Below are 26,209 nucleotides of genomic sequence, written 5' to 3'. Positions count from 1 at the left end.
GATGGAGAATGCCCCCAGCGTCCCGGGCAGCTTCCCTTGCTTGGCACAGCCTTCCCATGCGCTTGGGGGAGACGCTCCGGGGCCTCGCCGCACAGACGGGATTTCCTGTGTTTTCGTGGCCACAAAAGCCTGGCTTGCCAGAGAATCTGCTGAGAGCAGCAATAGCCCAGGTGCCCTTTCTCACCAGAATGGCAGACAGCCACGTCTCCGCCGCGATGGGGCCTGTGCTTTCACCCCGGCACTTCACAGAAGCGGGCCTTGTTATTTCAGGTCGCTGTCTCGAATACGTCGCGTGCGGTAAGTCAGGAAAAATGTGCAGCGCCAGCAGAGCAAAGCACAACACACGTCTGGGCCCTTCGGCCTCCGAAGCAGGAATGCTCAGGCAGGGAACCAGGGACCAAAGCCCCCCGGGGCCCTCCGGCTCTCACCCTGAAACCTCCTTCTCCCTTTCCTCTTGCTCTGGCCCAGACAACAGAGGTGGGGAAGAGGAGCAGCAGAAACCAGAAGAGGCTTAAATAAATATTAACAAGGTTAAAAACAACAGGAAATGCGAGACTAAAATGTCTGGGAAAATAATGCCTGACGAGGCCACTGAGTAGAGGCATTCGGTGCGCCGTTCCCCCTTCCCTGCTTTTTAGATTTATATCACACCGTTTTTCCTCTTGCAAGAAGCCGCTGCACCTCACGGCCACACGGGGAGGTTAGACTGAGGGGCCAAGCCTGGCCCAAGGCCCTGCAACAAGCTCCCTGCCTGAATGGGGGCAAGAACCCAGATCTCCTGAGCCCCAGTCCGGTGCTCTGACCACTATGCTACACTGCAGAGGGGTTGGTTACATGCCTCTGCAGCAGCTCTTCAGCTGCAAATGCCCAGCCCCAAGCCGAACCCTTCCTTCTGGGTCGCCACAAGAGGACACGCCAAACCTCCATCGGAGGAACCATTCCGACAAAAGCATCCCACGGAGAACAAATTGCCCAGGCAGGTTCATAGCAGGAGAGGCATGCCATCAGATGGGGTTTGTGATCCAAAGCAGCAGGCATGCCAGCAGCGCCCCGCTCTGTCCCAAACCCGTGAAAAAGCAAAAGCCCGAATACGCACGCACGTTAGGCCGCCTCAGTTCAAAAGCTAAACCCAAAAGACACGGTGCCTTTGGCCGCCGATACAGACGGTGCATAAACCGAAGTTCTTCTGCACAGACCCGGGATCTTCTGCAGCCGCGCACCACGTCTCACGGGCCGCAGGAAGCCCACGCACGCTCTCCGCCCCGGCGGTGCCCCAAACCCGCCCCGGGACCTCCCGGCGCCACCCTTGCAGGGAGACCTCCGTCCCAGCAGATGGCCTGGGAGGCGAGCGCGGAGCAGCCGGCCTCCCTTCTGCTTTCCCCGGCAGGATGTGAGCTGCGCGGCGGGGGGCCCGGAAAAGGCCGAGCCAGGCCGGGCGCGGGAGCCGCCGCTGCGCCTTTCCTTGCCAAGATGGGCAAGAAGAGCAGAAAGGAGCGCAAGGGCAAGGGCGCCGAGAAGGCGGCTGCCAAGATGGAGAAGAAGGTCTCCAAGCGGGCGAGGAAAGAGGAGGCGAGTGCGCGGGGCGGCCGGGGGGCGGCACTGGGGCGGCCGGGGGGCAGCCCGCCCGCCCCTGCTCTGAGCGCGTCGCCCGGAATCGGAAGCAGGCGGAGGAAGGACACGGGGCTGTCCCGCTTCTGGGGCCCGCGGGTCCCGCTGCAGCGGAGCCGAGCTGCGGCCCTCCAGCTGCCGCGGGGCCTCATGCCCCTTTCCGCGGCCCCCGGGGAACTCCGAGCATGCGGCCCCCGCAGTTCCGCCGCCATGCCTGGCTTCGCAGCCCCGCTTCCCCCCAGCAAAAAAACCTGCCCGATGCAGAGATCTGGCTGTCTCAAAAGCACGCACACGTTGCTAGCTTTGGCTTAGCCTGCTATTGCACGCAGCTCAGGAATTTAACACCCTGATTTAGTCTAGGTTCACGACCCGTGCGTATCACACAATGAGGTATATCACACAGCTCACCTCAGGCCTCCTTCACACGTCTTCTGTATTTCGGGGACACTAGAAAGCTCCCGCAGTTGCTGGTACTGGTTTTAGCGGAGTGTGGTTCTGTATTCTGTGCTCACCTGCACACTGGCGCCTGCAAAACTCCAGAAGTAAAGCGACCTTGCTTGTACCCCTCTGATGCGCTCATTGCCTGCCTTTGGATGGCCAGCTGGGGTCCCCAGGTGGGGCATCCCTGGACGTTTGCCCCAAGGCCTGGCCCGAGCTACCCCACTGCTGGTGCTGCTAGGTCCGGGTTCATGCCTGGATCACCTGCCCTGGTGGGCATGGCCTTCCCCAGCCTGTGCTTCCCAGGAAGCCCCTCAAGCCCCCCGAAAATGTGCTGCAAAAGAGTCAGGCCATGGAGGAGAGTCTGCCAAGAGCAGGCGGAGGGACTCTCTGAGTGTATGTTTTGGAGTTTTCTCACGGTCAATACAGCTGGCTTTGTTTTGTTTTTAACCGTAGCCAGGAGCACTTGGGGGCTGTTGGGGGAGAGAGAGAGAGATGGGGCAGGGAATGGAAGGGGCCCCCCAACTGTGTGTGGGAGAAGGGCCTTCCACAGGACACCCTCTTCCACACAGCGCAGTCCTTGACCTTTCTAAACACTCTCCATTTGACTCTCCATGTACAGGAAGATCTCGAAGCTCTGATTGCAGAATTCCAGAGTCTGGATGCGAAGAAGACTCAGGTGGTCGAGGCAACCTGCGCACCTCCCTCACCCAGGTAAGGAAAGGCCCAGGGGTCCTGTGGGCCCCGAATGTGGGCCGCACCCCCAGCGAATGTCTTGGGCCGCTCAGAAATGCAAGAATTAAAGAACTTGCCCAGCACAGCGTTGCAGCCGCTGCTCCGAATGGCGAGCGTTCCAGGCCAGCCTTTCTTCTTTCTTCGTGGGCATTATCTGGTGGCTCTTAGGACATCCTTTTAAAAAACCGTTTGGGTTTACTTTGTTGGCCATCCCTGTATAATGCAGGGCAGGTGCCCTGCAGATGTTTCAGACTACAGCCTCTACAAGCCCTACCACCATGGCCAAAGGTCAGGGATTTTGGGAGCGGTAGTCCAAAACTTCTGGAGGACATCAGGTTTCCTATTCCTAGTCGCATGGTTAAGTAGAACGAGCTGATTGGGAGTAAACAAAAACAAGCTAATTTAAGCACAGCGGGCCAATATTAATCAAGGTTAAAGCTTGTTAATCTTATCAAAATACAAATATTTTTGAAATGAAGCATTGAAAGCAGCTGCAACATCATACAATGGAGGACAAGTCCTGTAAAAACGCAAGTGTGTCTTTAAGAGCCTCAGCATAAGGAACCATCGCAATGTTATGGTGAAAAGATTACAGGGTTGGCACCAGGCAGGCCTCAGTGGGCAGGTCATTCCACATGATGGGGGCCACCACAAGGAAAGTCCTCCCTCCTGGTGCCGCCCTCTGGGTCTCCCTCAGAGCTGGTGCTTGGGGGCAGGCCCCGGATGTTGAGCATAGTTGCGGGGCCACTGGGAGAGGTGGTCCCAAGTGCATCCACAGCCGCACCTGCTGAAGATGAAATGGAGAAACAGCTGCACTGGAGAATGGAGGCCGAGCATGATTCCCCAAGCACGGCCTTCTTCAAAGCAGTGCCCCCAGCTCAGAGTGGCAAAGAAGAAAACCGTGAAGCTTTTTAGGGTTGGCAGGGCCTCATTAGGTGCTGTCCCCAAGGGCATCTTAGACTCCTCTGCTGGGACTTTGCAGAGTTAAAGCAGATGAAGCTGTTGGAATGGCCAGTTTTTCTGGGTGGGTTTCAGTGGGGACAGTCCAGGGATACTGACAAGGACAGGTTTGCGCAACCAGCTTGGATCCCCGCCTCCTTGACGCTCGACCCCCTTTCCGTCTCCAGGCTGAACGCGTCTCTCTCTGCACATCCCGAGAAAGACGAGCTGATTCTGTTTGGAGGTGAATATTTCAATGGCCAAAAAGTAAAGTATATCCTTTTGACGTATCCTCCTTATCACCTAACCTCTCTTCTCCCCTCCCTATAAAAGCCGCCTTCCTCTTCCATCTTCCAGTGGACTCACAGAGAATCATGATTATTTTTTTAATGAAGAGCTATAAACGGCATGAGCTATTCTCAGAAAAAATGAATCTCCTCTCTCACTGCCTGCTGGATAATGTTCCAGCTCCGCACAGGCATGCTGGATTCCATTAAAAGGGTCAAGAGAGATGGCCATGTTTCAGGAGTTCATCACTTCTGCAGACGGATTCAGGCCATCGACCGTGGCTTCTTAGACTCCAGGGGCTCACCGTCTCCCCCCCCCCACCACCATTCAGAAGGAATCCGTCAACTTTCTGTTCAAAACAAGCTCATTCTGCTGATGAATTTTGCAGGGCAGGAGATTTTTGGATGGGCTGACTGGGTAGTCTCAAATTAGAAGGGTATAAATGGAACCAATTGCCTTCTCTCTCTCTCTCTGCCTGTCTGTCTCTCAATCTCTCTCTTTCTTGCTGTATTTTAGTGGTCCCCAGTCCTTTTGCAATTTAGAATTCAGACAGAGAGCTGCAGACACTCTCACAAAATGGTAGTCCCTGAAGGAAAATGTTCCCGTCCTTAAAATGGCTACCATTTGGCCAGTCACAAAACGCTCTGCTTCCCAGAAGCCAAACCGGTGTGAAGAAAAGCAGAGCAGTACATCCCAGGCAAGAGGAGGGGTCTGAGCCCCAAAATTCAAAGACGCTCTTCTCAAGCCAAGTAAAGATGGTGCCGGAGGAATGGGGAAGCCGTGTGATTATTCTCATGAGCAGCTTTTTAGCACCGGCCGCAAACAAGGCAGAGCTGTGGATGCAGAAGTCTCATGGCCGGTTGAGCTCAGAGCAACTGTCTTGGGCTGCATCTCCCATCCTTCTCAGCAGCATTGCCAATGGCCACATGGGCTGGGAATGATGGGGGTTGCTGTCAAGCACATCTGGAGGACACCAGCCCTGAACCTGGGCTGCATGGTGCATCGCGTGGCTGGAAATGCGCAAGAGTCGGGAGCGCCATTGTTCTGGATGCTTCCATGTTGTTCCTGATTCCCTGTCTTGACTATGAGCAAAGAGGAAATGACTGGATACTGGCAGCACAATAATAACACACTCAAGGGTTGAGGATGTGTTGCATGTCAGTTGACTTTGAACCATGGGTTGTTGCTGAAACACGGGTTATCCTGCTGTCTGAACCCAGCTGCTCTAACAAACGCCTTGGTAACCATGAACAACCTATAAGGAGAAGCCAAAGTTGGGTGTTGGATTGTGAACCGTGGTTATTTTTTAACCATGGTTTGCTATCTCAGCTGGGTTCAGATAACACACTAACCCATGCTTCGGCAACAACCCTTCGTTTAACAAGAACCCATACTGAACCCTGGAGTTAGGTTATCGTGTTGTCCGAACTGGGCCAATGAATCTCCTGGATGAGACTACATGTTCTAGTGAGTCCTTTTGCTTCAGGGTGCAGAACGCCAGGTCTTGGGCCCAAGGGCGGCCTTCCCGGGCTCCGAATCTGTCTCTGTGGTTACCCCAGTGGGCAAATCCCTCGCCCCTTCCTCCCCCATCACATTTGGGCTTTTCCTGGATTTGGGTGTTTCTCCCCCCCCCCCATTCTGAAAGTTTGAAATGGTTCTCTTAAGGCAGGGTCCTCAAACTTTTTAAACGGGGGGCCAGTTCGCTGTCCCTCAGACTGTTGTGGGGCCGGACTGTAGTTTGAAAAAAATATGAATGAATTCCTAGGCACACTGCACATTAAAAAACTAATTAGAATTAAAATACATTAAAAATAAATTAAGATTAATTAAAGTAAAATAAAATAAAAATTAATCAATTTGAAATAAATTAAAATTTAATTAAAATTTCATGAATTAATTGAAAAATTAAAATGGTTTGCTCTGCTCGCTCGGGCGGCAGCAGAAGCCCCAAATGAGGCTTCCGAAAGGGAGAGCGGGACACGGGGGGAGCCGTGGGGCGCGCCTCCTTGACGGAGGCCTTCCCGGCTCCTGGCACCGCCCCGCGTCCGAGCCGGAGGAAGGGCCCCGCAGGCGCTCGCCCAGCCCCGGGAGCAGGAGAGGCCGGCAGGAGGGAGGGGACGGCTGCTTTCTGCGGGCCAAGGCCAGGGGAGGTGAGGGACGGGGCCGCGACTGGCCCAGTGGGGCGCCTCCCGCCGCTCCCCGCCGCGGGGGGAAGAAGCGTGGCGGCCGCTCGATGGCAGCGGCTTGCCCAGGGGAGGCCACGACGGAGGCTGGGGAGCCACGGCCCCGCTCTGGCTCAGCCTGTCCATCCTCGGGCTCTGCGAGGTGGCCGTGGCTTGGCCCGTAGCCCGGGGACGTGGCTCACATGGGTAAAAATAGATTTTAAAAGTTACATTTTTCTTACCTTCAATCCTTGTTTGGTTTCTTCGTCTCACTGTCTCTTCCGCCCTCCTCTCTCCTGTTTCCTGCTCCGTATTCCACTCTGTATATGCATGCAGTCGGGGTGGGGGAGCCTGCGCCTGCTCAGAGATGGTTTTCTCTGAACGGGTCCAAAAGCTCGGAGGTGGGCCGGGCAAATGACCATGGCGGGCTGTATCCAGCCCGTAGTTTGAGGACCCCTGGCCTAAGGTGTCTTAATGTACCCGTGGGAAGAACTGGCCTTTGTGGCCCCCCTCTAGCCGCCCCCCAGATGCAGCCCCCGGGAGCATCTCTGAGCCGAACTCTGGGCCTGGCTCGGGAGGTGGCACACCCCTGCTTTCTCCGATGTCTCCACCAGACGTTCCTGTACAACGAGCTGTTTGTTTACAACATCCGGAAGAACAGCTGGGCGAAAATCGACATCCCGAGCCCCCCTCCCCGGCGCTGTGCTCATCAGGTACCGTGCTCGCCTTGGCTGGGGCAGCCGCGAGGAGGACTGGGAGGTGGCTCGGCCTTGTGCTGGTAGTGTCTGCCATCGCCTGCTCCACCTGCGGAGGGAAAGCACAGTAGCAAACACTGCACTGATTTGAAAAGCAGTCTTGCAGGGTTGCGAGAGATAAAATCTGTGGGATTCGAAGCTGGTGCCTGGAGCAACGGGGGTGGGGGGTGACCCTCCCCTGTTAAATTCTTCCTGTCGTGAACGCCCATGCCCAGCAGGTGGCACTTGAGAAATTGCTAGTTTTCCTCAAAGGCTGCGTTGGCTGGTGAAATAAGCTGTCATCCAGCCTTCCTCGATGGGGACCTTCTCAATGTGCTGCACTTCATCTCCCATCATCCCCTGCTGTTGGCTGTGCTGCCCGCTGAGGAGGGCAATTCTGGACCTGGGGCACCAGCTTAGAGAAGGCTACTTTCCCACCACTGCAGGATGTGGACCTGGGTTGGGTCCCCTCCCAGCAGCAGAGAGTGGGTTCTCTTCCTGGGTTGTTAAGCGTGAAGCCCTAGTCCAGGGTTCGCACATAACGACAACCCGCGATGGGGTGGCAGTTCATACTCCAGCCAGGCCTGCAGTGAAGGCCACCCATCCCTGCTGGTCCTGGGCATCTCCAGGATCAGAGGCGGTGGCTCTCTTGTAGCAGTTGAAGAGTATGAGCAGGAGGATGAGGTGGTTCTTGCTCTGCCTGGAGGGTTTCCACCGGGGCATCTGCTTGGCCAGCTGTGGGATAAAAATTGCTGGACCAGCGAACCCTGGACCTGCTCCAGCCATGCACTTCATAGGCTCAGAGCTGATTCCACAGCTGTCGTGTGCAGGCTGTCGGGCCCTCAGTCATCCCATCTGTAAAATGGGTGGATACAGCCCCGCATTATTTGCCATGCTAAACGAGAATAGTGGGCTGCCCACGCTGGAAACTCCAACTGCCTTTCCTCCTCCTCTCTCGCAGGCCGTGGTGGTGGCTCAGGGCGGAGGGCAGCTCTGGGTCTTTGGTGGGGAGTTTGCTTCGCCAGACGGGGAGCAGTTCTACCACTACAAAGATCTCTGGGTCTTGCACTTGGCGGGCCGGACCTGGGAGCAGATCAAGTGAGTGGGAGCGTAATGCGTATTGCTGGTCCCGTGCTTGAGCTGGGGACTGCGGGGAGGGGGCTTCGGTCCCGGAACTGCATCCTGCAGCAGCACCTGGCTCTCTCGGTGCCTGTTCCCGCACCCGCTTTGGAATTGTGTCGTCTTCCTTCCCGCATGTGCCTGTTGTTTGAAAAATACCAAACAATGAAAAGCCCACTGGCCATAAATGTGCTTTTCCTTCCATGATCTTAAGGTGTGAAAATATGCAGCTCGGGAAGCTTTGCACATTTGCGGCGGGCGGGGGGGCTTGCACATGATCAGAAACCCACATTTGCACATGTGCAGATAAACACAACGAGAGGACGACCGAGCCCAGGGCCTTTGACGGACCGAACCTTTGAAGCCTTGGGGAGGGCTGATCCGGGCCTATGTGCCTCAGAGCTGTTCAGTCCTCCTCCTCCCGCCCCTCCTCCTCCTCCTCCTCCTCTTCCTCCCCCCTCCCCCCCCTCCTCCGGTCCTCTGAGAACTGCAGTCAAACTGCCAGAGGGTGGGTGTAGCAGAAAGTTGATTTTGTTCCACGCTCTGTCAGGAGAGCATTAAAACAAAGCCAGCTCTGCCTCCCTCACTGCCTCTCTCGTCTTGGAGCCCTTCCCAAGGAGGGGGCAGAGGCCAGGTGTTGTTTCCGTGAACAAACAGAACAGTGGGTGCGTGTGTGGGTGCGTGTGCGCACAGGCACAAGAGGGAGGAGAAGTGGGGAGGCCTGGCTGCTTGTCTTGCTGTGGGGGCAGACGTGTCCTTGCAGCCAAAGGGGGTGAGCAGGCGAGGTCTGAATGTTGATGGAGCTGCTTGCTCAACGGGGGCAGAGTTGGCACCAAAGCGACGCAGGAGGCTTCACCGCTCGGTCTCTCCGTCTGCTTCAGGGCTGCCGGCGGCCCTTCCGGGCGGAGCGGACATCGGATGGCGGTGTGCAAGCGGCACCTGGTCGTCTTTGGAGGGTTCCATGAAAGCGCAAGGTTGGTTGGGTGCTTCTGTTCACTTAGCAATGTGGGGGCTCGTGCCGTCGTCACACAGCGCACTTACAGCGTTTGCTGCCACACAAATATTGTCATTTACCCAACTGGGAGCTTTCCACATGCGTGGGATCTCCCGGAAATCCATGCTTGAGCATATTCTTGAGGTAAATATATCAGTGCTGGAATATATTCTGACTATTCTATTCTGAGTGTAATAAAACTGTGTTGAGGTATATTCTAGAGGTAGGGATGTGTAAGAGCCCCAGTTGTGTAGAGGGGTCTAAATCTAGTGGATTGGGCCCAGCCCGCTTGGTTCTGGCCCATCAATCCAGCAGTAGCACCAACTTTCTCTGCATGAGTTGAGCCGACAGGTCAGAATGGTGCGCCTCCTTTTTAAAGCTAGGGAAAGGTGAGTAAATTCCAGCCATGATCTGCCGTCGCAATTTGTCCAAATTTCCCTGGCTTACACACACACACACACAGAGATCATGACCCACACACACACCACACAAAGGAAGCTACACAAAGCCCTCAGTTCAGTGCACTTTTAGCTCCTGTGTTGCCGAGGAGTTGAAAGTCTTCCAAGTGGGTTTTGTTTCTCAGTGTTGCCTTTCCCTCTACTTAAATATTTTCAGAATATATTATAGGGAGTGGAATAAAGCTATGCTTGAACAGAGCCTGGAAAGACTGTAGCTGGATTGGAGCCGCTTAAAAAAATGATGGAGAGAAATTGAGGACAGCTCCTCTGTGAATTCACCTTCTGACCCTTTCATGTTCACCTGGGGGATTCTGGGAATTGTAGTCCAGCCACCAGGAGAGCAACAGGTGGGGGAGAACCTGGGATGAAGTAAACAGCATGCAGATTCACTTGGCTGAGAAGTCACACCTGGGGAAAGGGGGATTATGGCCTGGCCAATGGCAGCGTGATGTTTGCTTCGGCCGTCTGGCTGTTCGTTCCTTGCAGGTTGCCCCCTAACGAGTTTTGCGGCACAATTAACCTTTCTGCAGTCAGTCCTCATGTGCTCAACGCAGCCGACATTTTGGCAGGTGTCTCAGAATTCAGTTCCTTGGTGTCTAAATGATTCCCTTGTTCTTTTTCTTGGCCGGATGGAGGACGGGTAATCCGTGCTCAGACGCCTCTGCCTCTTTGCTCAAGAGAGACCCGGCCATTGTGGAAGGGACTGAATGAAACACACCTGCATTGTGAGAAAAGCGTTCCACATGTGGCATGCTTTGCTTGGAAGGTCTGGCCGCCGGAGCAACATCACGGATGCCTGGCCTTGTCACAGTGCAGAAACAGTCCTCCCGATTCTGCAGCTCCAACGCCTTCTCAGTCGGCGCCTTTTCTCAGTTCTGCTGGTGCCAGACACACGTCCTTTCCCCTATAATGGTTTCTGCCCACTGCTTTTGTTCTAACCAGAGATTACATCTACTACAATGACGCCTATGCCTTTAATCTGGACTTGTTTGCCTGGACCAAGCTGAGCCCTTCCGGACTTGCCCCAGCCCCAAGGTCTGGTTGTCTTCTGACCGCCACTCCAGATGGCAACATCCTTGTCTACGGAGGCTACTCGAAGCAGGTGAGCTGGGATTGTTCCTCTCTCCCATGCTCCAGTGCAGCAGTCAGACCTTCATGTGCAGCTGCTCATGATGGCAGACGGGACCAGCCTGCTCCCCAAAAGAACGCAGAAATGCAGGTCGCTGCGTATTCCAGCCCCCGCCTTTCCACACCCTCTGCATGAATTACAGATGTCTTGGGCAGGAGCTTTTATAAATGCATGGGCTTAATCACCCATTGAGGATGGGTATTTGGAATGAGTGGGCTTTCCTAATATGCAGTCTCATTAGGCCTTGGATCATCGGTAGTAATACTTAGAAAACGGAGGGAAAGCCCATGAACATGACCCCTTTTCTGGGGCAGTTTTCCTCTATAGTTTCAGAAATGGACCATCAGCATCTTCCCCCTCGCCAGCTAACCTGCTTCTTGCAACGTGGAGGGGCTTGGAAATTTCACAAGCTTTGTTTCGATCCTGCTTGATTGCTCAGCCTTAAGGACAGCTCTGTTGCGATGTGTGCAGAGAATGAAGAATCCACGGCTAGGAGTGGTCCCCCCTCCCTCCCCGCAGTGGGAAGAGGTGGACCTCATTAGCAGCAAATGTCTCTGAACAGCCGAAGGGAAGATATTTCCCAGCTCCCCTGATGTGCTCCATTTGCTTTGTTGGTCAAGGTTACGGAACGAACGTGCTTGTGCTCCCTGCCTTAGTGGATAACTAGGCAGAGTGCAGCATGCTGGGAATAGCAGGCCTTTTTTGTCTAAGCGTGTCTAAGATGCCACCCTTAGAGGTTTTTCTTGCCTGACTCCAAGGACTTCGGGATGGGTGCCGTTACTCTTAGCCTCACAACAATTTTAGGAGGTAGGCCAGGTGGAGAGAGAAAGAGAGCTGTTCCTGGTGCCTGGGCGGGGGCGGGGGGGCTCCCTGCAAGGAGATCAGTAATTTGTTGGCTCTAGTCTTCTAGCTCTCACATCTGGTAGTAGCAATTCACATCCTTTTCAATCGGCGTGGGCACACGGTGGTAGAGTGAAGGCATCGGCTGCGTAATAACACGAGGGGAAAGCGAGAATTCTGCGTTTGTTCCCCCCTTCGACGCGCTTGTTGTGAAAGCAAACGAGAAGAGACTTAGGGAGCAGTTCTGGTCTCCCCACGCCTGCATTCCGTCCTCATTAGTTTGCTGAGCGGAATCCGGAGTCATGCCGGCTTGGATTTCAGACCGTGCCTGCCTTCACGGACTCGGTTGCAGAGCCTGAGCTGCTCATTAAGTACCTTTCTCTTGTTTTCTCTCCCCCCCTTCACCTCCATCAGCCTCCCGTCTGCAAAGCTGGGTGGATTTGGGCTTTTTTTGTCATGCTGCGTAGAGAGAACCACCCAGTTTTGAGGGGAAAATAACATACTTGTCCCTCTTGACCTCCTTGTTCGTAGTGTGACCCTGCTCTGCCCAAGCTTGGGAGCACAAAGGCCCCGTAACGTCTCCCCTTTTGTTTCGCAGAGGATTAAGAAGGACGTGGACAAAGGCATGCTTCACACAGACATGTTCCTGTTGAAGGCCGAAAGCTCAGGTGAGCAGAACACCTGGGCCCACCTGGGGCCCACAAGCCACAGGTCGGGCCGAGCCTGCATTGGAAAATAATTCGCTGGCGTGAGATGTCTGAAGACGCTCTTGGCAGCCACAGCATCCGCCCCGCTCTGCCCCACTGTTCTCTGGGCAGAGGAGACAGGGAACCGGCCGGTTGCAACGGGGAGGAGGAGCTGCAACTCCAGAGGCCCACACTGGGGGTCCTTCTTGGCGCATGGAGCCTCAGCAAGCTCCCCTTTTCTCATTTAATGTTTATTCCCCATGGTGTAATATCTCCCCCTTTTCTTTCCCCTCCATCCACTGATTCGCAGTCTCCCTGTTATATCCCCAGACAAATGGACATGGACCCGGATGAGCCCTTCTGGGGTCAAGCCAACTCCCAGATCTGGCTTCTCGGTCACAATGGGCCCCAACAACCGGTCCCTGCTCTTTGGCGGGGTTCATGACGAGGAAGAGGAAGAGTGTCTTGAAGGAGATTTCTTCAACGACATTTATTTCTATGACGTGGCAAAGAACCGGTGGTTTCCGGGGCTGTTAAAGGTATAACTGACCGACTGCTTTCTTGTTTTCGATCCAATCAGCTCAGGCTTTCATCTGCAAAATGGGTATAATAATACTGACCTGCCTTATAGGGGTGTAAGGATTACAACCAGGTAATAGAGGTAATAATCCTAGAGTTCTGCAAAAGGTGTTAATTGGATTAGGTAGGAAGGATCTTTCTATTGTGTAACTATCACCTGCATTTCAAAGTGGTACAGTGAAATAGTGACTGCACCATTTCTGAATACATGGGGGGAGTGGGGGAATCACCGCCAGGAAAGCTAAAGGTATAAAGAATCTGTTTGGGCGGTTTCTCGTTTTCCAATATTGTGTAGCTCATTCTGCACTTCAAGGCTTTTTAAAGTTTAACATGCATTTTTGTATACAGTTCCCCCAAAATGTATATATTTGCAAGTGACTTGCGCAGTATGATGCACGCTGCCGTTTCTCCAATGTGACCATTTTTGCACACCTGTCCGTCGGAAACCTCCGTTGCAGCACTTGGAGGAGCGCAAATTGTGAAGGGCAGCCGAAATTTGGTTTGCCTTTGTTGGCTCTAAAGAGAAAGATGAATGAGTTTCTCTCCCATGCCTGGATGCAAGGGAGGCGCAGCCTGTGATGCAGAAAGCCCTCTTCTGGGCTTTGCGCTGCTCCTGGTAAGGAATGCCCCCTGTTCACAGGGCCCAAAGTCTGGGAAGAAGAAGCGAAGGCGAGGCGCTGCCCTGGAGGGTTCCCAAGCCGCTTGGCAGGATGGGGCCGGCGGTGGAGGCGAGGAGGCCGAGGGGCAGCCCCCTCCGGGCCCCGTGGAGGTCGTCAAGGAGGTGGTGGCCGAGGACGGGACCGTCATGACGATCAAGCAGGTGGTCTCCGCTCCCAAGACGGAGCCCGAGAGGTCGGAGTCGGAGGGTGAAGAGGACGGGGCCGGAGATGAGGCCTCCGGCCAGCAGCTGGAGCCATGCCCACGCTCCAATGCCATGCTGGCAGTCAAGCACGGCGTGCTGTACGTCTACGGGGGCATGTTTGAGGTGGGAGACCGCCAGTTCACGCTCAACGACCTCTACGCCCTCGACCTCCACAAGTTGGAAGAATGGCGAGTGCTGGTGGAAATGGACCCAAGTAAGTTGATGCTGATGGCCGTGTTGGTTTGAACCCTGTGTGTCTTTTCCACTCTACCATGCAGTTGCAAAGACCGCGGAGAAGTGCGGAATTTTCTTTTTGAAAAAACAAGTTGCTGGTCCTTATGGCCAAAGAGAAGCTTACAAGTCCAGAGGCCACTGGAGTCTGGGAAGCATTTGCAGGGATCAGACAGCAAAGCACCCATCTTCTCTTTGGCTCTTTGGAAGCTCTGTGGGCAGCAGAAACGGAATAATCCGCAATTTTTTGCTGGCTTGAGTTGCATAATTTTGTGGGAATTGTAGTACCCTGTTCATTTTGGCCATGCAGAATTGGGAATTCTTTCCCACCGTGTGGAGAAAACTAGACTGGACCACAGTTCCTTGGCCTGCTAGATTTCCTTAATCATGAACATGGGGGGGATTCAAACATGCCATCCTCTTCAGAAAACGTGCTGAGTTATATTCTGAGGAGGACTGTACCAAGAGGGGTGCAGAGGAAATACATCGGGGTTCATAAATTAACACCAAGTTATCTAGTTTGCCAATCCCGGACCTGAATACAATTTTCAGTCAAAAATGTATGTTAACAAGCTTGTGATCAGATTCGTAGACCCCAAGACTTAAAACTGAAAAAAAAAAAACATGTTAAGAAGTGAAAATGTAACACTTAGGCACTGAGAGAAAAATGAATATTTTTCAAAAATGCAGACGTATTTCTGTGACAGAAGAAGAAAAATTATTTGGAAGTTGTAGGGCTTTTGTCAAAATGTGCGCAGGATGGTGCCCTGATCTTCCAGTAGAGGCACATTTGCGTATCGTCGTCTGCACAGAAAATAAACCAATTTATTTGCAACGCCGCTGCTTCCCATTTAATGGAGACAAAACATGAAAGCAAGCGTGCTTACTCCTGTTTGCACAGTGGAGCTTAGATCGTGCGGTCGCCGTTGGGTCATCAACCCCCTTCGGCACAAAATACCCACGGACTTCTTGTGGCTGTCCACTGGACATTTCACCAAGCACTGCCCTTTAGCTTTCTTTTGCAAGCCTCATTCTGCAGTCCTGAGGGCTAGAAACTTGGCAAAAGAAAGAAAAGGCCCGGATATTGAAAACACTGGCTCCTGTGTTAAACTGTGTGGACAGAAAGCGCATCACAAAGCTGTCAGCACGAGGGCAGGAGAGCTTTTGTTCAGCAGCCTGGTCTGTTCCCGTGTGTCAGAAACATTCCTCGAAATCTGTGCTCTGAGGACCTGGGTCTAATTTTATCTCCGGCTGGGGACAAAAGCCTGTTTAGGAGGACAGAATCCGCACCTGTGGCCGGGGCTGCTTTTCCCCCTCGTGCCTGCGCACGGCCTTAGAGCCCACCGAGCGTCTGGCAGAAACAGGCTAATTTTGAGCCGGCCGGCCGGCCTCATAAGTGCCTGGCTCTTGCCACTTTAGCCCTAATCCTGCCCGAGTCACCAAAGGGTATTGAGGTCCTCCTGCTCTCTCAGCTTGTGCTGAAAACGCTTTCCGCAGCCCCTCCAGCGCCCGTCTGTTGCTTGAGCGGTGCCTGAGCCCGGGGAGAGGGACACTGATGAATCCCCAGAGCAGAGCAGCAAGTTTCTCCGGCGTTGGGCACTGCGTGGCTAAGTTGGGCTTTTCAGGGCCATTTTGAAGCGCGGGAATTAATTTTTAAAGACCTGGATGGCTTGGGGCCAGGATGCCTGTCTCTCTCCATGCATTCCCAGCCAGGCCTCAGGCAGTTTTTCTGGGTGAGGTGAGCGAGCACGAAAGAGGAGGCCTTCTTTGTTGGTGGCACCCAGTAGCGAAAAGGCCAGAGAGGGCCTCTTTGGTCACCTTTGTCTTCTCCCAGGCACTGTACTCCTTTCCTCCCCCTCTCCTCTTTTGAGGTCTTTGCTCTGCTGGTTTTACTCTAGTAAAAGCCGAAATAATGCATGTGTGTATGTATGTACGTATACATATATGTTGCTGCTGCTGAAATGCCCAAAGGGAACCCATTTACTCTGATTAATGTTGCATTTCCTTTTCTTTCTGTGTTCTTCTGGGGCTCTGGCAGAAACTCAGGAATGGCTTGAAGAATCAGAATCCGATGAAGAGGGAGATGAGGATGTGGAAGGCGCCGAGGGAGGAGAGGAAGAGGACGAAGACGACTCTAGCGATGAGGAGAGCGAGGATGAAGATGAAGGCAAGTGCTGTAAAAATATGAGGCAAGAGCTCCTGTATCGCCAGGTGTGCTGGAAAGGAAGAGCTGCGGCTTCCTGCTGGTTGGCCCTTCCCAAAACGTTGGGACTGACATAAGCAGCCGGCATTCTGTTAAGTGGATATGGGAATGAACTGGGTCCTTTGGACCCTGTGCCCCTCTGGGAAAAAGGGAAAAACCGAGAAGATGTGGCAGGTTGTTTTTATCTTCGTTTTGTACTTTGAGCAGCTTGTTAGATGTTGAAGGGTTATGCTGCAACTCTTTTTAGTGTTACCTTGAAGTAAGTCCCATAGAATTCAGGGAGCCTCTTTCTGAGTAAACATGCACAGAATCGTGCTGCCAACAGCTCTTACCGTGGTTGCAGAATAGCTGTCTCGAACGGGAACGTAGGGAATCAACGGATTGTATCCACTGTTGGGCCAACTTAGAGTAGACCCACTAGAATGAATGGGACTGGAGTGAGACTGAAGTTGGCCACAAGCCGGCTTCTCTGGCCCCGTCAAATAGCACTGCAAGAAGGAAGAATTTCAGGACTACGGTTGGCAGGAGGGCAGTGCTCCACAGCAGGCCGGATTCAGAACTTGGGAGACAGGAGCTCCTGCCGTGGCTGTGGAGTTCGCCAAATTCACTCTGCACCTCACAAATCTCGTTTAGGTGTATAGAGACAAAAAAGACGTGTTACTCGCCGAAGATGCTAAATGTTTCTGCTGCCGGCAGCTTAGTTTTCCTCAATAGCTTGAGGTACCAAGACTTCACAGTGGGCAGCATCCGCTCTGGCTCGGGAGCCACACCTGGAAGAAAAGGTGTTCTACCTTGCAGGCTTGCTTATTGAAGTCTTGCTTCCTGTCCCCTTCTGTCTCCTCCCTGCACTCCAGGAGATGGAGAGCACCCCCCTGTACGGCCCAACGAAGAGTACGCGGATTACCTCTCCAGGACAGAGCAGTACTGGGTGAAACTGGCCTGCCAGAACATGCGTCCGGGGGCCAAAGAGAAGAAGACCGTGAAAGTGGGGCACGCCATGGCGAAGGCCTTCTATGAAGGGTCTGCCTAGAGGGCCCTCCCCTGCTGCTGCTGCTGGGCATCGGAGTAGGGGCCTGGCTTAGCAGCACAGGGAACTGCTGCAGCCGATGCAGCACTCCAGACTGGGCACCTGTGCATCGCGCTCCTCTTCATGCGCTGCAGGAAACCGTTCCCTGGGAGAAGCAAATGGTTCCTTGGGTTGGAACGCAGGTTTGCCTCTACTCAGGAACTCGGGGGCTTCAACACACGCGCGCCATCAACTTGCACGGTGCAGCTTTTCTTGAACCCCGTGGCTGAGTGTCTCCCGTGTGACGGGGCAGCGCCTCTCTTCGGTGTGCTCCTAGCCGTGGGAGCAGCGCCAGGCATCTCCCGTCTGAGGGATGAAGTTCAGGAGGAGCTGCACCATGTCGCTTGCGGTGCCTTTCAGAGCTGGCCTGGTGGCAGGAGGACTCCATCACGCCCTGGGCGAGCCCACCTCCAGTTCGGCTTCCTGGGCCTCTTGTTCACTCACTTCCCACCGGATGAAACGTCTCCCGGCAGCATGGATGCCCCCTTGTTGCGGGAAGATGCAGGGGGCGCCAGAAGGGGGCACACGGTTGTGTCTGCAGGCGGAGGGAGCTTGAGGGAGGAATGCAGGGCTTGTCATGGTGGCTGCTCAGGTTGGGAGCCACTTGGAGTTAGCAGCAGCCCCGTCTGAGGCCGTTCTTTCCTGCCCTCATCACTGGACCGGGCAGCGGGGCTTGTCATTGCAAAACCGTTTGGTAAATAAAAGTTCTTTGTTCTTTAGGACACTCTTTGTCTGTCTCTCTCTCTCTCTCTCTTGAATGAGCTGTTTCACTGAGTGGGGATTTTGGAGGCAGGCTGCAGGGACGTCCCACCTTTCTGTGCACCGGTCAGGTGTGCCAGAGTTTCCCTGCTCGGACAAACCAGGCTGGGCTGCATCTTTCCCCAGAGCAGAACTGAATGCTTTGCTTTGAGGCTCCGTGAGGCCTCAGAGGGGAGCCCACGTCCACTGCGACCCTCCCCTCCAGCCCTGCCACGTCCTGCTGCATTTCAAACCACTGGACTGGGATGTTCCATCTACAAAATTCTCCGCTTCATCCGTGTGCGTTTACAGCTGCCGTGGGCACCTCCAGATAATAGCCTTCAACTCCAACTCCCAGCAGCCGCAGCCAGCATGCCCAGGGGTCAGAAACAGTGCTGCTTGTAGCCCTACAGCATCTTGGGCATCGTCAAAAGTTCCAGACTCTCTTCTCTGTGCTTCAGTGCAGCATGAAGGAGGACAGTGGCTTAACCTCCACCCTTCCAGCCGCTTTTGGGTATCTTACGTGACACGCTTTTGGGCAGCTATGGCAGACTCCCCGCTGGCCTAGCACCCCCTTTCCTCCGCCCCCTCCAGTTTTCTCACACACCAGCTCCCCTGCTGTTGGACTCTTGCGGCCTGGATTTCTGCAACGGAAAGGCTCCCGACGGTGCAGCATTGCATGGGAACATGGCAGGCCGTCTGCCCTCCTGTCGCTTCAGTTCTCCAGCGCTGCATCACCAGCCTCGTGCAGAGCCCTGCATGAGCCCTGCAGCCTAGAAAACAGATCAACGGTCTTCGGAACATACTTTGGCTAGTTCCCAGGAATGTCTTGCTTGTATCTTTGGATAAATGTTGTAAGACTATTTTTGGCCGTTGGGGAGAGAGAGAGAGAGAAGGGCAGAAGCGAAGATAAATAGATCAACCCACAGGGAAGACTCAAACAGTCATTACTTTTTATCGATGGGAAACTTCCCCTCCCTGCCGCCTCTAAAGATGTGTTTGTCATTTCACCCTCCACCCGCGCCCGCGTGTTCTTCCGCGTGTAAATAGCAGACACTGGATCGAGCGTGGACGCAAGGACCCAGCCGCAGGCCTGGGACAGCGCCCTCCTTGACAAGCGTCGATGGTTGCCAGGGGCATGTGGAGACGGGTCTTTGGGCAAGCCGTGCCTGAGTGCAGAGGGTGCGAGCAGGCGGGGAGGCCATGCTGCGCCCCTCGCCACCAGCCCCCGGCCCTGCATGTGCCAACCAGCCCCGTGGGGCAGGTGGCGTGTCTTCTCAGCAGACCCCTCTCGCTCCTCCCGTGGGCGCCTTCAACCCGCCCCTCTGAGGCGGCGTTGCATTGCAGGCAGGCCCACAGGCTGCCTCGGCACAGGCCAACGGGAACAGCCACAGATGTCCACCCAGTCCATGTCCTTCTGCACGGATGACAGACCCGCACTGTGGGACCCGGCGAGGGAGAGCAAGGCAGATGCCCCCCGAGCGGACGCCGACAACGCCGTTGCAGCGTGCAAGAGTTGCTGCTTTGCAGATGCCCCAAAGGAGGTGCTGCAGCCCAGTGCGCTGGACAGCCGTCATGGCTTACCTTTCGCCACCGTCACTTTGATCAGAGAATGGGGACCCGTTTTGTGGGGGGGGGGTGCAGGCCAGCCATTCCGCATGGACGAGGGGCTAGGCTGTGGCTGAGCTGCATCACGGCCGGCCTGCACTCCTTCAGAGGAAGGCTTGCAAGCGGGAGGCCTTCCCTGCACCAGAAAAGCGCGGGAAGCAAAGAAAAGGGGCATGCCAGCCAAAGGCATGCCCAATTTTGATGCATAGCAGTTTTATTGTACGGAGGAGGAGCTTCCGAACAGGTGTGCCCCGTCCTGCTGGTCTCAACCGGGCAGCCCAGCTTGGCCGGCGAGCACCAGGGCCTGCCCCCTCAGGGCCTGCCCGTGCCAACTCCTGGTTGCCCAGAGCCCTTGGCGAGGCCTCTCCCTTCTCACCACCTCTGCCCCAGCTCCTCCTCTTCCTTATCATGGCCCTCATCGCCTGGCTTGGCAGGAACAGCACCAGGAAGCCCGGAGGCCGTGGCATCCCCTGCTCCACCTTCTCACCACCACCAGGTGAGCGGCAGGTGAACGTGCGGGAGGGACGTGTTTGGGGTGGGGAATGTGTCGGATTCCTTCAGCTTGGCCCCCCATAACCCAGTCTGCTTCCAGGAGACACGATGCTCATCACATGCTGTGCAAGCTGCAACCCTTTTCCACGTCTTGCACGTGAGCATTTGGTCTCCTCTCAGCTCGGCTCATCTTCCAAGCGTGAGAGGAAGCCTTTGAATCCTGGATTTGCAGAGCTCAGCTGCAACACTAGCTTAGCCATGACGAAAAGCAGCAAGGCTGGACGTGCACATGGGGGGCCTGTCGTGAGCGGAGCCGGCTGGTGCCAGAGGTCAGACTAGATGGCCCGGGAGGCCCCTTCTGACTCGCGCTGTTTCTGTGTTTCTATGTATCTCAGTCCGGGGTCTCTTGTGAACAGGCCCTGTTGGACACGGACTCTGCCATGCCCTTATTGGAAGCCTCAAAACCATTTTCCGGAATGGCGTTTCTTTTTGGACAACGCGCCGCAGCTGGAATGTCGGCGTGTCAATGGAGCTGCTTTGCTTTTGGCCAGCGATGGGGTGGGGAGCTGTCGCAGGAGAGATTTCAAGGGGAAACAAGAATGGGATTTGAGGGCTGGATGCTCTGCTCTTCAGTTTATTTCCGGTTAAAAATGTCGCGATCCAATGCAGCGTGGGAAAGATACCTGCTCAAGAGATAAGCACAGAGACAGCTAAAAGGTAAGCCAAGTGGTGGACAGGGAACTAAGGACAAACCTGGATGGTTGTGGGAAGGCTGGCCCTCCCTCCTTCACCCCACCCCATCTTTGCCAGTCTGGGGGAGATCACAGGCCCGGTGGCTCCAGGTTTTCTTCTGACCTGCTGCTAAGCGTGCTGGGTGTAACCCCACAGGAAAGGGGGTCCTTGTGTGCTTTTCACACAATCCCACACTTTTGCTGGGGACCATCAGCAGCATCCATGCGTGCTCGGGGGCTTTCTTCCATGTGTCAGAGGCAACCAGGATGGAAGCGCATAACTCAGGAGGCAGCCTGATGTTCTCCAGAAGTTTTGGGCTACAGCCCCCAGGACCACGGGTATTCCAGCGGGGCTTAGGGGAGCCGCAATCCACAAGCTCCGGAGAGCACCGGCTTCAGCCTCAGCTGCTCCCTGGAGTTGCGCTTGCGTGGTTCGCACCCAACATTCAACCAACAGGAAGCATCTTAATCTTGCTCCGGTGGCAAAGAAACGGGAAGTAGAAATTGGTCCCCGTGCAGAATACAGAAGGGAGGAGCTTGCCTGGACCCAAGGCACCAGAGCCATGTGGCAAAGCCGGCAGGGAGGACGTGGCCCATGTTCTGGAGCCTGGGTTTCAACAGACAACCAGCCTGAGCTGAAGTTTCGCTCCCAGCGCCGTGATCACAGCTCCAAGAAGGGCCATCGCATCTTTAATGGACAATGCATATTTCCAGTGGATTACCAGGGGAGTCAAATGGAAACCCAACGGAAAGCACGAAAGAAGAAAAAGGCAGGCATCTTACGAAGATGTTTTGAACCATAGCAAAATCAAGTGATACACAGAGGAGCGGGTGGGGGAAACAAACCCGATAGAAAAAGAGCAGGACACAGGCAGAGAAGGCTGCTGCTGTTGATGTCGTTTTTTGTTTTGTACAGGGATATGTCGGAAGCTGGAATATACATCCTGCGAACAAAGTGCAAAAATATTACATGCTCAGAGGCCAAGCATGACTTCTGGAAATGGCCCATGGCAAGATGGAACAAGAGCCCTGCCACACTCCGCTCCCCACCTGCAGCGGAGGGGGCTGCCCACTCCGGGCCCCTCGAGAAGGTCCTCCGGGAGGCCTTCCGGCAAACCGTCAGCTCAGCAGCCAAGCACGGCCAACACCGCAGTGGAAGAAGGCAAGGGGGACGCTTCCTCCCGCACCACCTGTCCTGGGCAGAGTAGGAGAGGGTGAGAGGCCGGCCCTGGCGAAGTTTGGCGTCTGGTCCACAGGGAAATGAATAAATTTCCAGGAGAACTTGAGTCATCTTTTAAAAAGATCCTACTGAGACAAGGTCTGATCCCAGGCCGGAAGGAAAGTATGGCCGAGAAAACGTTCCTTGGCAATGGGAGAGATCGGCAACTTTCCGGCGTCGTAGGGACGGGTTTTTACCTGAGCCAAGACATCTTTCCAGCTCTGTGGCTTTATGCAAGTACTTTTTATACATTTTGCATACTCTGTAATAATCAAATTTTAAGTCACTGTTTTGAGTGTTTACTCAGAGGAGCTATCTGGTATTCCGGGACCACTAACCTAGAGGGATTTAATGGGTGCTTAAGATTTTTCTTCTAGCTATTCTAAATGGTTTTGGGGTGAACTTTGCTTCCAGAAAAGTAGTGTGTCTGAACTGGTACGGATTGATTTGTGTTTTGCATGGGGTGGAGAAGGGATTGGCATACATCAATTGCTACAGACACAATTTAGGTGTTTCCCCTCGACTTCCCAACTCATGCTGATGCTGCAGCTGGGAATTCATCAGGTGATGTGCAGGTCACTTAAAAACCTCGCCGACCCATGGCAGCCTTTCTGCACAGCTGAGCTGAACGTGTTCCTACGACTCGATCGAGGGAGGACCTCCTTGGCCAGAAAGGGTTTTCTGGTTAGCCTCCCTGAAGGGCCCTTCTCATCCTGACTGGTGCTGGGAGGACAGGGGTGCTGTTACCATTCTGCCATGCCACACAGCATACGTGTTATACAAGCAAAGAATTTTGGCTAAAATCCAAAAACATTACCCAGGAAAAAAGGCAGACTGTGAGTGATACTCAATCGTTTGTTGTTCTTCTGTGAAAAGACTTGGAAGTTGTCGCAGGACAGTTCAAAAACACCGCATCTTTCCTGGTTCTGTTTTTGTTCTTTGTTGTTTGCTTCATTATCCCCCATTCGTACACCTTTTTATTATTAATCTGCTAATTTTTGCAAACAAGACAGTCTTGAGTTAGATGAAAAAGTTAATAAACAACATGGCAACTCCAATGTTCAACAAGATCACCATGACTACCAGGATGGGTGCCGATCCCTGTGGAAGAAGAAGAGGAAAGGAATTAATTATCCAGGGGCCTGGAGAGGTCGCACTGGCCTGAACAGATGGGGGGTGGAAGGGAGGGTGGCAGAACCCAACGGGGCGAGTTCCAGCAGCTGGCGATGCAAAGGAAGGGGCCGCAGGAGCTCACTGCGTGCATGGAAATGCGATTTCAGCGGGTGTTCCCTTTTTTCCTCCTGTTTGAAGATGCACTTCCTCTTCGTTTGGCAAAGTGTTCGCTGGCCACTCTCGTAGCAGCCAAGGCACGGGCAGGAGCAGTCCAGCCCCCCTTTTACAGCCAGGCTGCCCTTCTCCTTCCTTGCTCTCTGCCTCTCCCCTGCGCTCTTTGGACCTCTGCAGGGAAACGCAGCAGCCCAGGGCTGAAAACTGCCCGAGTCTTGAGAAAGTACCCGCAGCCTTGGCAGGGGTCCGGAGGAGTCCAGCTAAGACACACGACTGATCTGATAAAAAGGTTTATGCCCCTGCCGTTCTCCTTCAGCAAAGACCTTTGTGCTAATCCCCATGGCTGAACCTTTAAACGCTTCTTACGTCTGCACTCCTGAATGGAGATCTCTTGGCTAAACCCGGCAAGCCTTCCAGTGTCCTGCGGGCCAAGGAGACGCCCCGTCCCAGCAAAGCTCTGTTTCTGGCCTCTTGCTGGCACGGAGCTCCAGCTGACATGATGCAAAGCGTGTTCCAAGGGCAACGAACTAGTTCTGCCTCTTAATTGGAATCCTTTGGCCTTTGAACATCTCCAAATTTCACTTCTGCCATTCCACTGGGACGGCAACTTTGCATAACCTACAAGCAAGGTTTAGCATGCTGTTCATTGTGGTCTGTTGCCTTGGCTGGATTCAGGCAATGAGATACCAACCTTTTGACAATCATCGACACTCACAGCTGTTGAGTGCGGGTGATCGTTTTGTTAGAACACAATCATAGATTTACACAGCCTGTAAGAGCAGCAAAGCTGTGCTGTTACCCTGGAAAAAGTACACAGTGAATCAGTTCCCCAGCACCTGTGTTCTTCACCCCACTCTTATATGTGCAACAAAATATGCATCTATTTCCCAGGCTGCTTCACTAAGTGCTTTACGTTTATATAGCCTGGCTGCTGATGTTGTCATCCCGGTCCCGTTTGGCCTCCGTCATTGGCCTGTGGCCCCACAACCTTCCTTCCCAGAGATGGAATGTGTCCCATGGGCTGACAGAGGCCCTGTACCCTGGTTTAAGAGCTCGCTCGCTCGCTCGCTCGCTCGCTCGCTCGCTCTCTCTCTCTCTCTCTCTCTCTCTCTCTCTCTCTCACTCACACACACACACACACACACACACACACACTTACCGCACCGGATTTGAGCTCATCCGTATTCTCCTCCTCTGGTTCTAGTGCAACAGGTAAGGACTTCTGTGGGGGGGGAGCAGGTCAAGTCCCACCTCAACAGGCGGGGCTCCCCTTTCTCCCCAAACCGCAGACTTTCCAGCTTCTGCACCGTCGGCTCGGTAGAAGACGTGGGCCGGAAGCCCTCCTTGTTTTGGGACTTCGGCCTCAGTCTCTGGACCCCAAAGCTCCGGTCGTCGCCGTGATGGTCGTCCGCCAGGCTTCGGCTGGGCCCCGTCTTACTGTAGTGTCTCTTCTGGGCGTGCATTTCTTGCATGTACGAATCCATCTTCACGAGCGGCTTCATCTCCATCTCGTAATTGCTCAGCTTCTCTTCGTCCAGCTCCTGCAGCTTGTTGCTTCCGGGGCCGTGGTGGTGGGGACGGTGATGGGACCACGAAACCGTGGCAGGGGGATCTGTCCACTTCTCCCGCGATTTGTGATTGGAAGCGGCATGCCTGTGCCCGCTGCTTCGGCCCCGGTAGTCTTCGGAGGAGCAGGGGTGGCCGCTGCGCAAGGGCCCCCCTCGCACAGCGTGCGCCCCGCCCTCCTTGTCTTCGCCCCAGCTGTTGGGCCTCATATAGTCCCTGCCGCGGCCCTCCAGCAGCATCTGGATTTCCCCACCCCGTTCTTCGTCCATGCAGACCTGCCTGGAGAAGTGCGTGCTCTTGTTTCTGCAGGAGGGGCCCAGAGGGGGGGTGGAGGAGGGGCTGGCAGGGAAGCTCTGCAGGGGGCTGTCGTCCGGGGTGAGGTCCGAGGGCGTGGTGCCCTTCCTGTAGAGCTCGGGGCTCTCCTGCTGCAGCGGCGTCCCCGTTGAGAGGACCTCGATGTCGTCGCTCGAGTTCTGGCGCTTCGGCCGCTGGCACTCAAGCCCTGGAGAGCAGGAGGGGGAAGAACTAAGCGCCCGGTGTGCAAAGGAACTGGCGAGTCGGCAGGGCCGGCCGTGCCACGAGGCAGAGTCACGGCCGTGGCCTCGGGCGGCAGATTCTGGGAGGCGGCCAAAAGATGCTGGGGCAAAGAGCTGTGGGGCCACACAGCCCTGTGCCCCCAGTCTGCCCTGCCGTTCTTACATAACGGAAGATGCTGCTGAAGAAATATTCAGTGCCAGCAGATTTCTTTTCTGCCCGTGGCGAAGGAGAAGATGCCACTTTCTCCTTTGCCTCGAGTGGCCCCATCCCTCGAGCTGACTCTGCAAATTCCTGTGCCTTTAGAGAAGCAATAAGCTTGTTCTATGTTTGTTGCTTGGGTTCATGCCTTCTTCCAACATTATTTTCGCCATTCCCATGACTGCTGGCATGTGTGAATCTACCCTTAGCAGCACTGAACAAGAGCAGAACGTTCTAAATGGAGGTAACTCCTTGGTCACACGCAAGGAGTTACATGTCCGTCTGCTTGCAGACAATCAGTTACCGTAGTAAGCAAGACTAGAATCCTGTTATGAAAGAACGGCTGGTTAGCTCAAATCCACACATGAAACCCCTTCCTTCATAGAAGCACGATTATAAAATATTTGTGAACATTCTCGGACATCACCCCAATTCAGCCAACTGCGGATAAGCGACTCTATGACTGTAGTACAGTATAGATAGTTTGGAACGATCCATTCTTTGCCCTTCTAACATCCAAACCCATCTTTCTACTTGGCCTTTTATCTTGTATTTAGATAACCCGCAGTAGTGGAAATGATTTTAGGCATATGTTGACCTCGACTATCCTATTTCTGTTTGATTGTAGTTTGCAACCTGAGGATTTGAGGCAAGAAATACAAGGGACCTCATTTCCACCTGCTTAATTTCTCTCAGGCATGATCTCCTCCTGGCATGCTAGACTTTTTTTGGAAAAAATACTCACAAAATTGGAACATGCAT

General features: G+C 54.3%; 2 protein-coding genes across 2 annotated transcripts in view; one reads left to right on the top strand and one right to left on the bottom strand.

Moving 5' to 3' along the window:
• The first annotated feature begins 1,451 nt into the window (after positions 1 to 1,451).
• KLHDC4 (kelch domain containing 4) lies at positions 1,452 to 17,793 on the top strand. The gene is made up of 12 exons (XM_044427985.1): positions 1,452 to 1,569; positions 2,669 to 2,760; positions 3,909 to 3,987; positions 6,785 to 6,883; positions 7,866 to 8,002; positions 8,905 to 8,997; positions 10,418 to 10,577; positions 12,043 to 12,112; positions 12,461 to 12,669; positions 13,350 to 13,785; positions 15,841 to 15,969; positions 16,860 to 17,793. The coding sequence occupies exons 1-12, from the start codon at positions 1,471 to 1,473 to the stop codon at positions 17,033 to 17,035; spliced, it is 1,779 nt and encodes a 592-aa protein (XP_044283920.1). The 5' UTR covers positions 1,452 to 1,470; the 3' UTR covers positions 17,036 to 17,793.
• Positions 17,794 to 22,568: 4,775 nt separating this feature from the next.
• JPH3 (junctophilin 3) overlaps positions 22,569 to 26,209 on the bottom strand; it is a 39,853-nt gene continuing 36,212 nt past the window's right edge. The window contains 3 exon segments of the mRNA XM_044427984.1: positions 22,569 to 22,960; positions 24,306 to 24,377; positions 24,379 to 25,214. Of these exon segments, the coding sequence (XP_044283919.1) occupies positions 22,880 to 22,960; positions 24,306 to 24,377; positions 24,379 to 25,214 (989 nt within the window). The 3' untranslated portion in view covers positions 22,569 to 22,879.

Source organism: Varanus komodoensis, unplaced genomic scaffold (genome assembly GCF_004798865.1).
Source record: "Varanus komodoensis strain SLA01 unplaced genomic scaffold, ASM479886v1 scaffold19, whole genome shotgun sequence".
NCBI classification, from domain to species: domain Eukaryota; kingdom Metazoa; phylum Chordata; class Lepidosauria; order Squamata; family Varanidae; genus Varanus; species Varanus komodoensis.
This window is presented reverse-complemented; position numbering and strand designations above follow the sequence as displayed.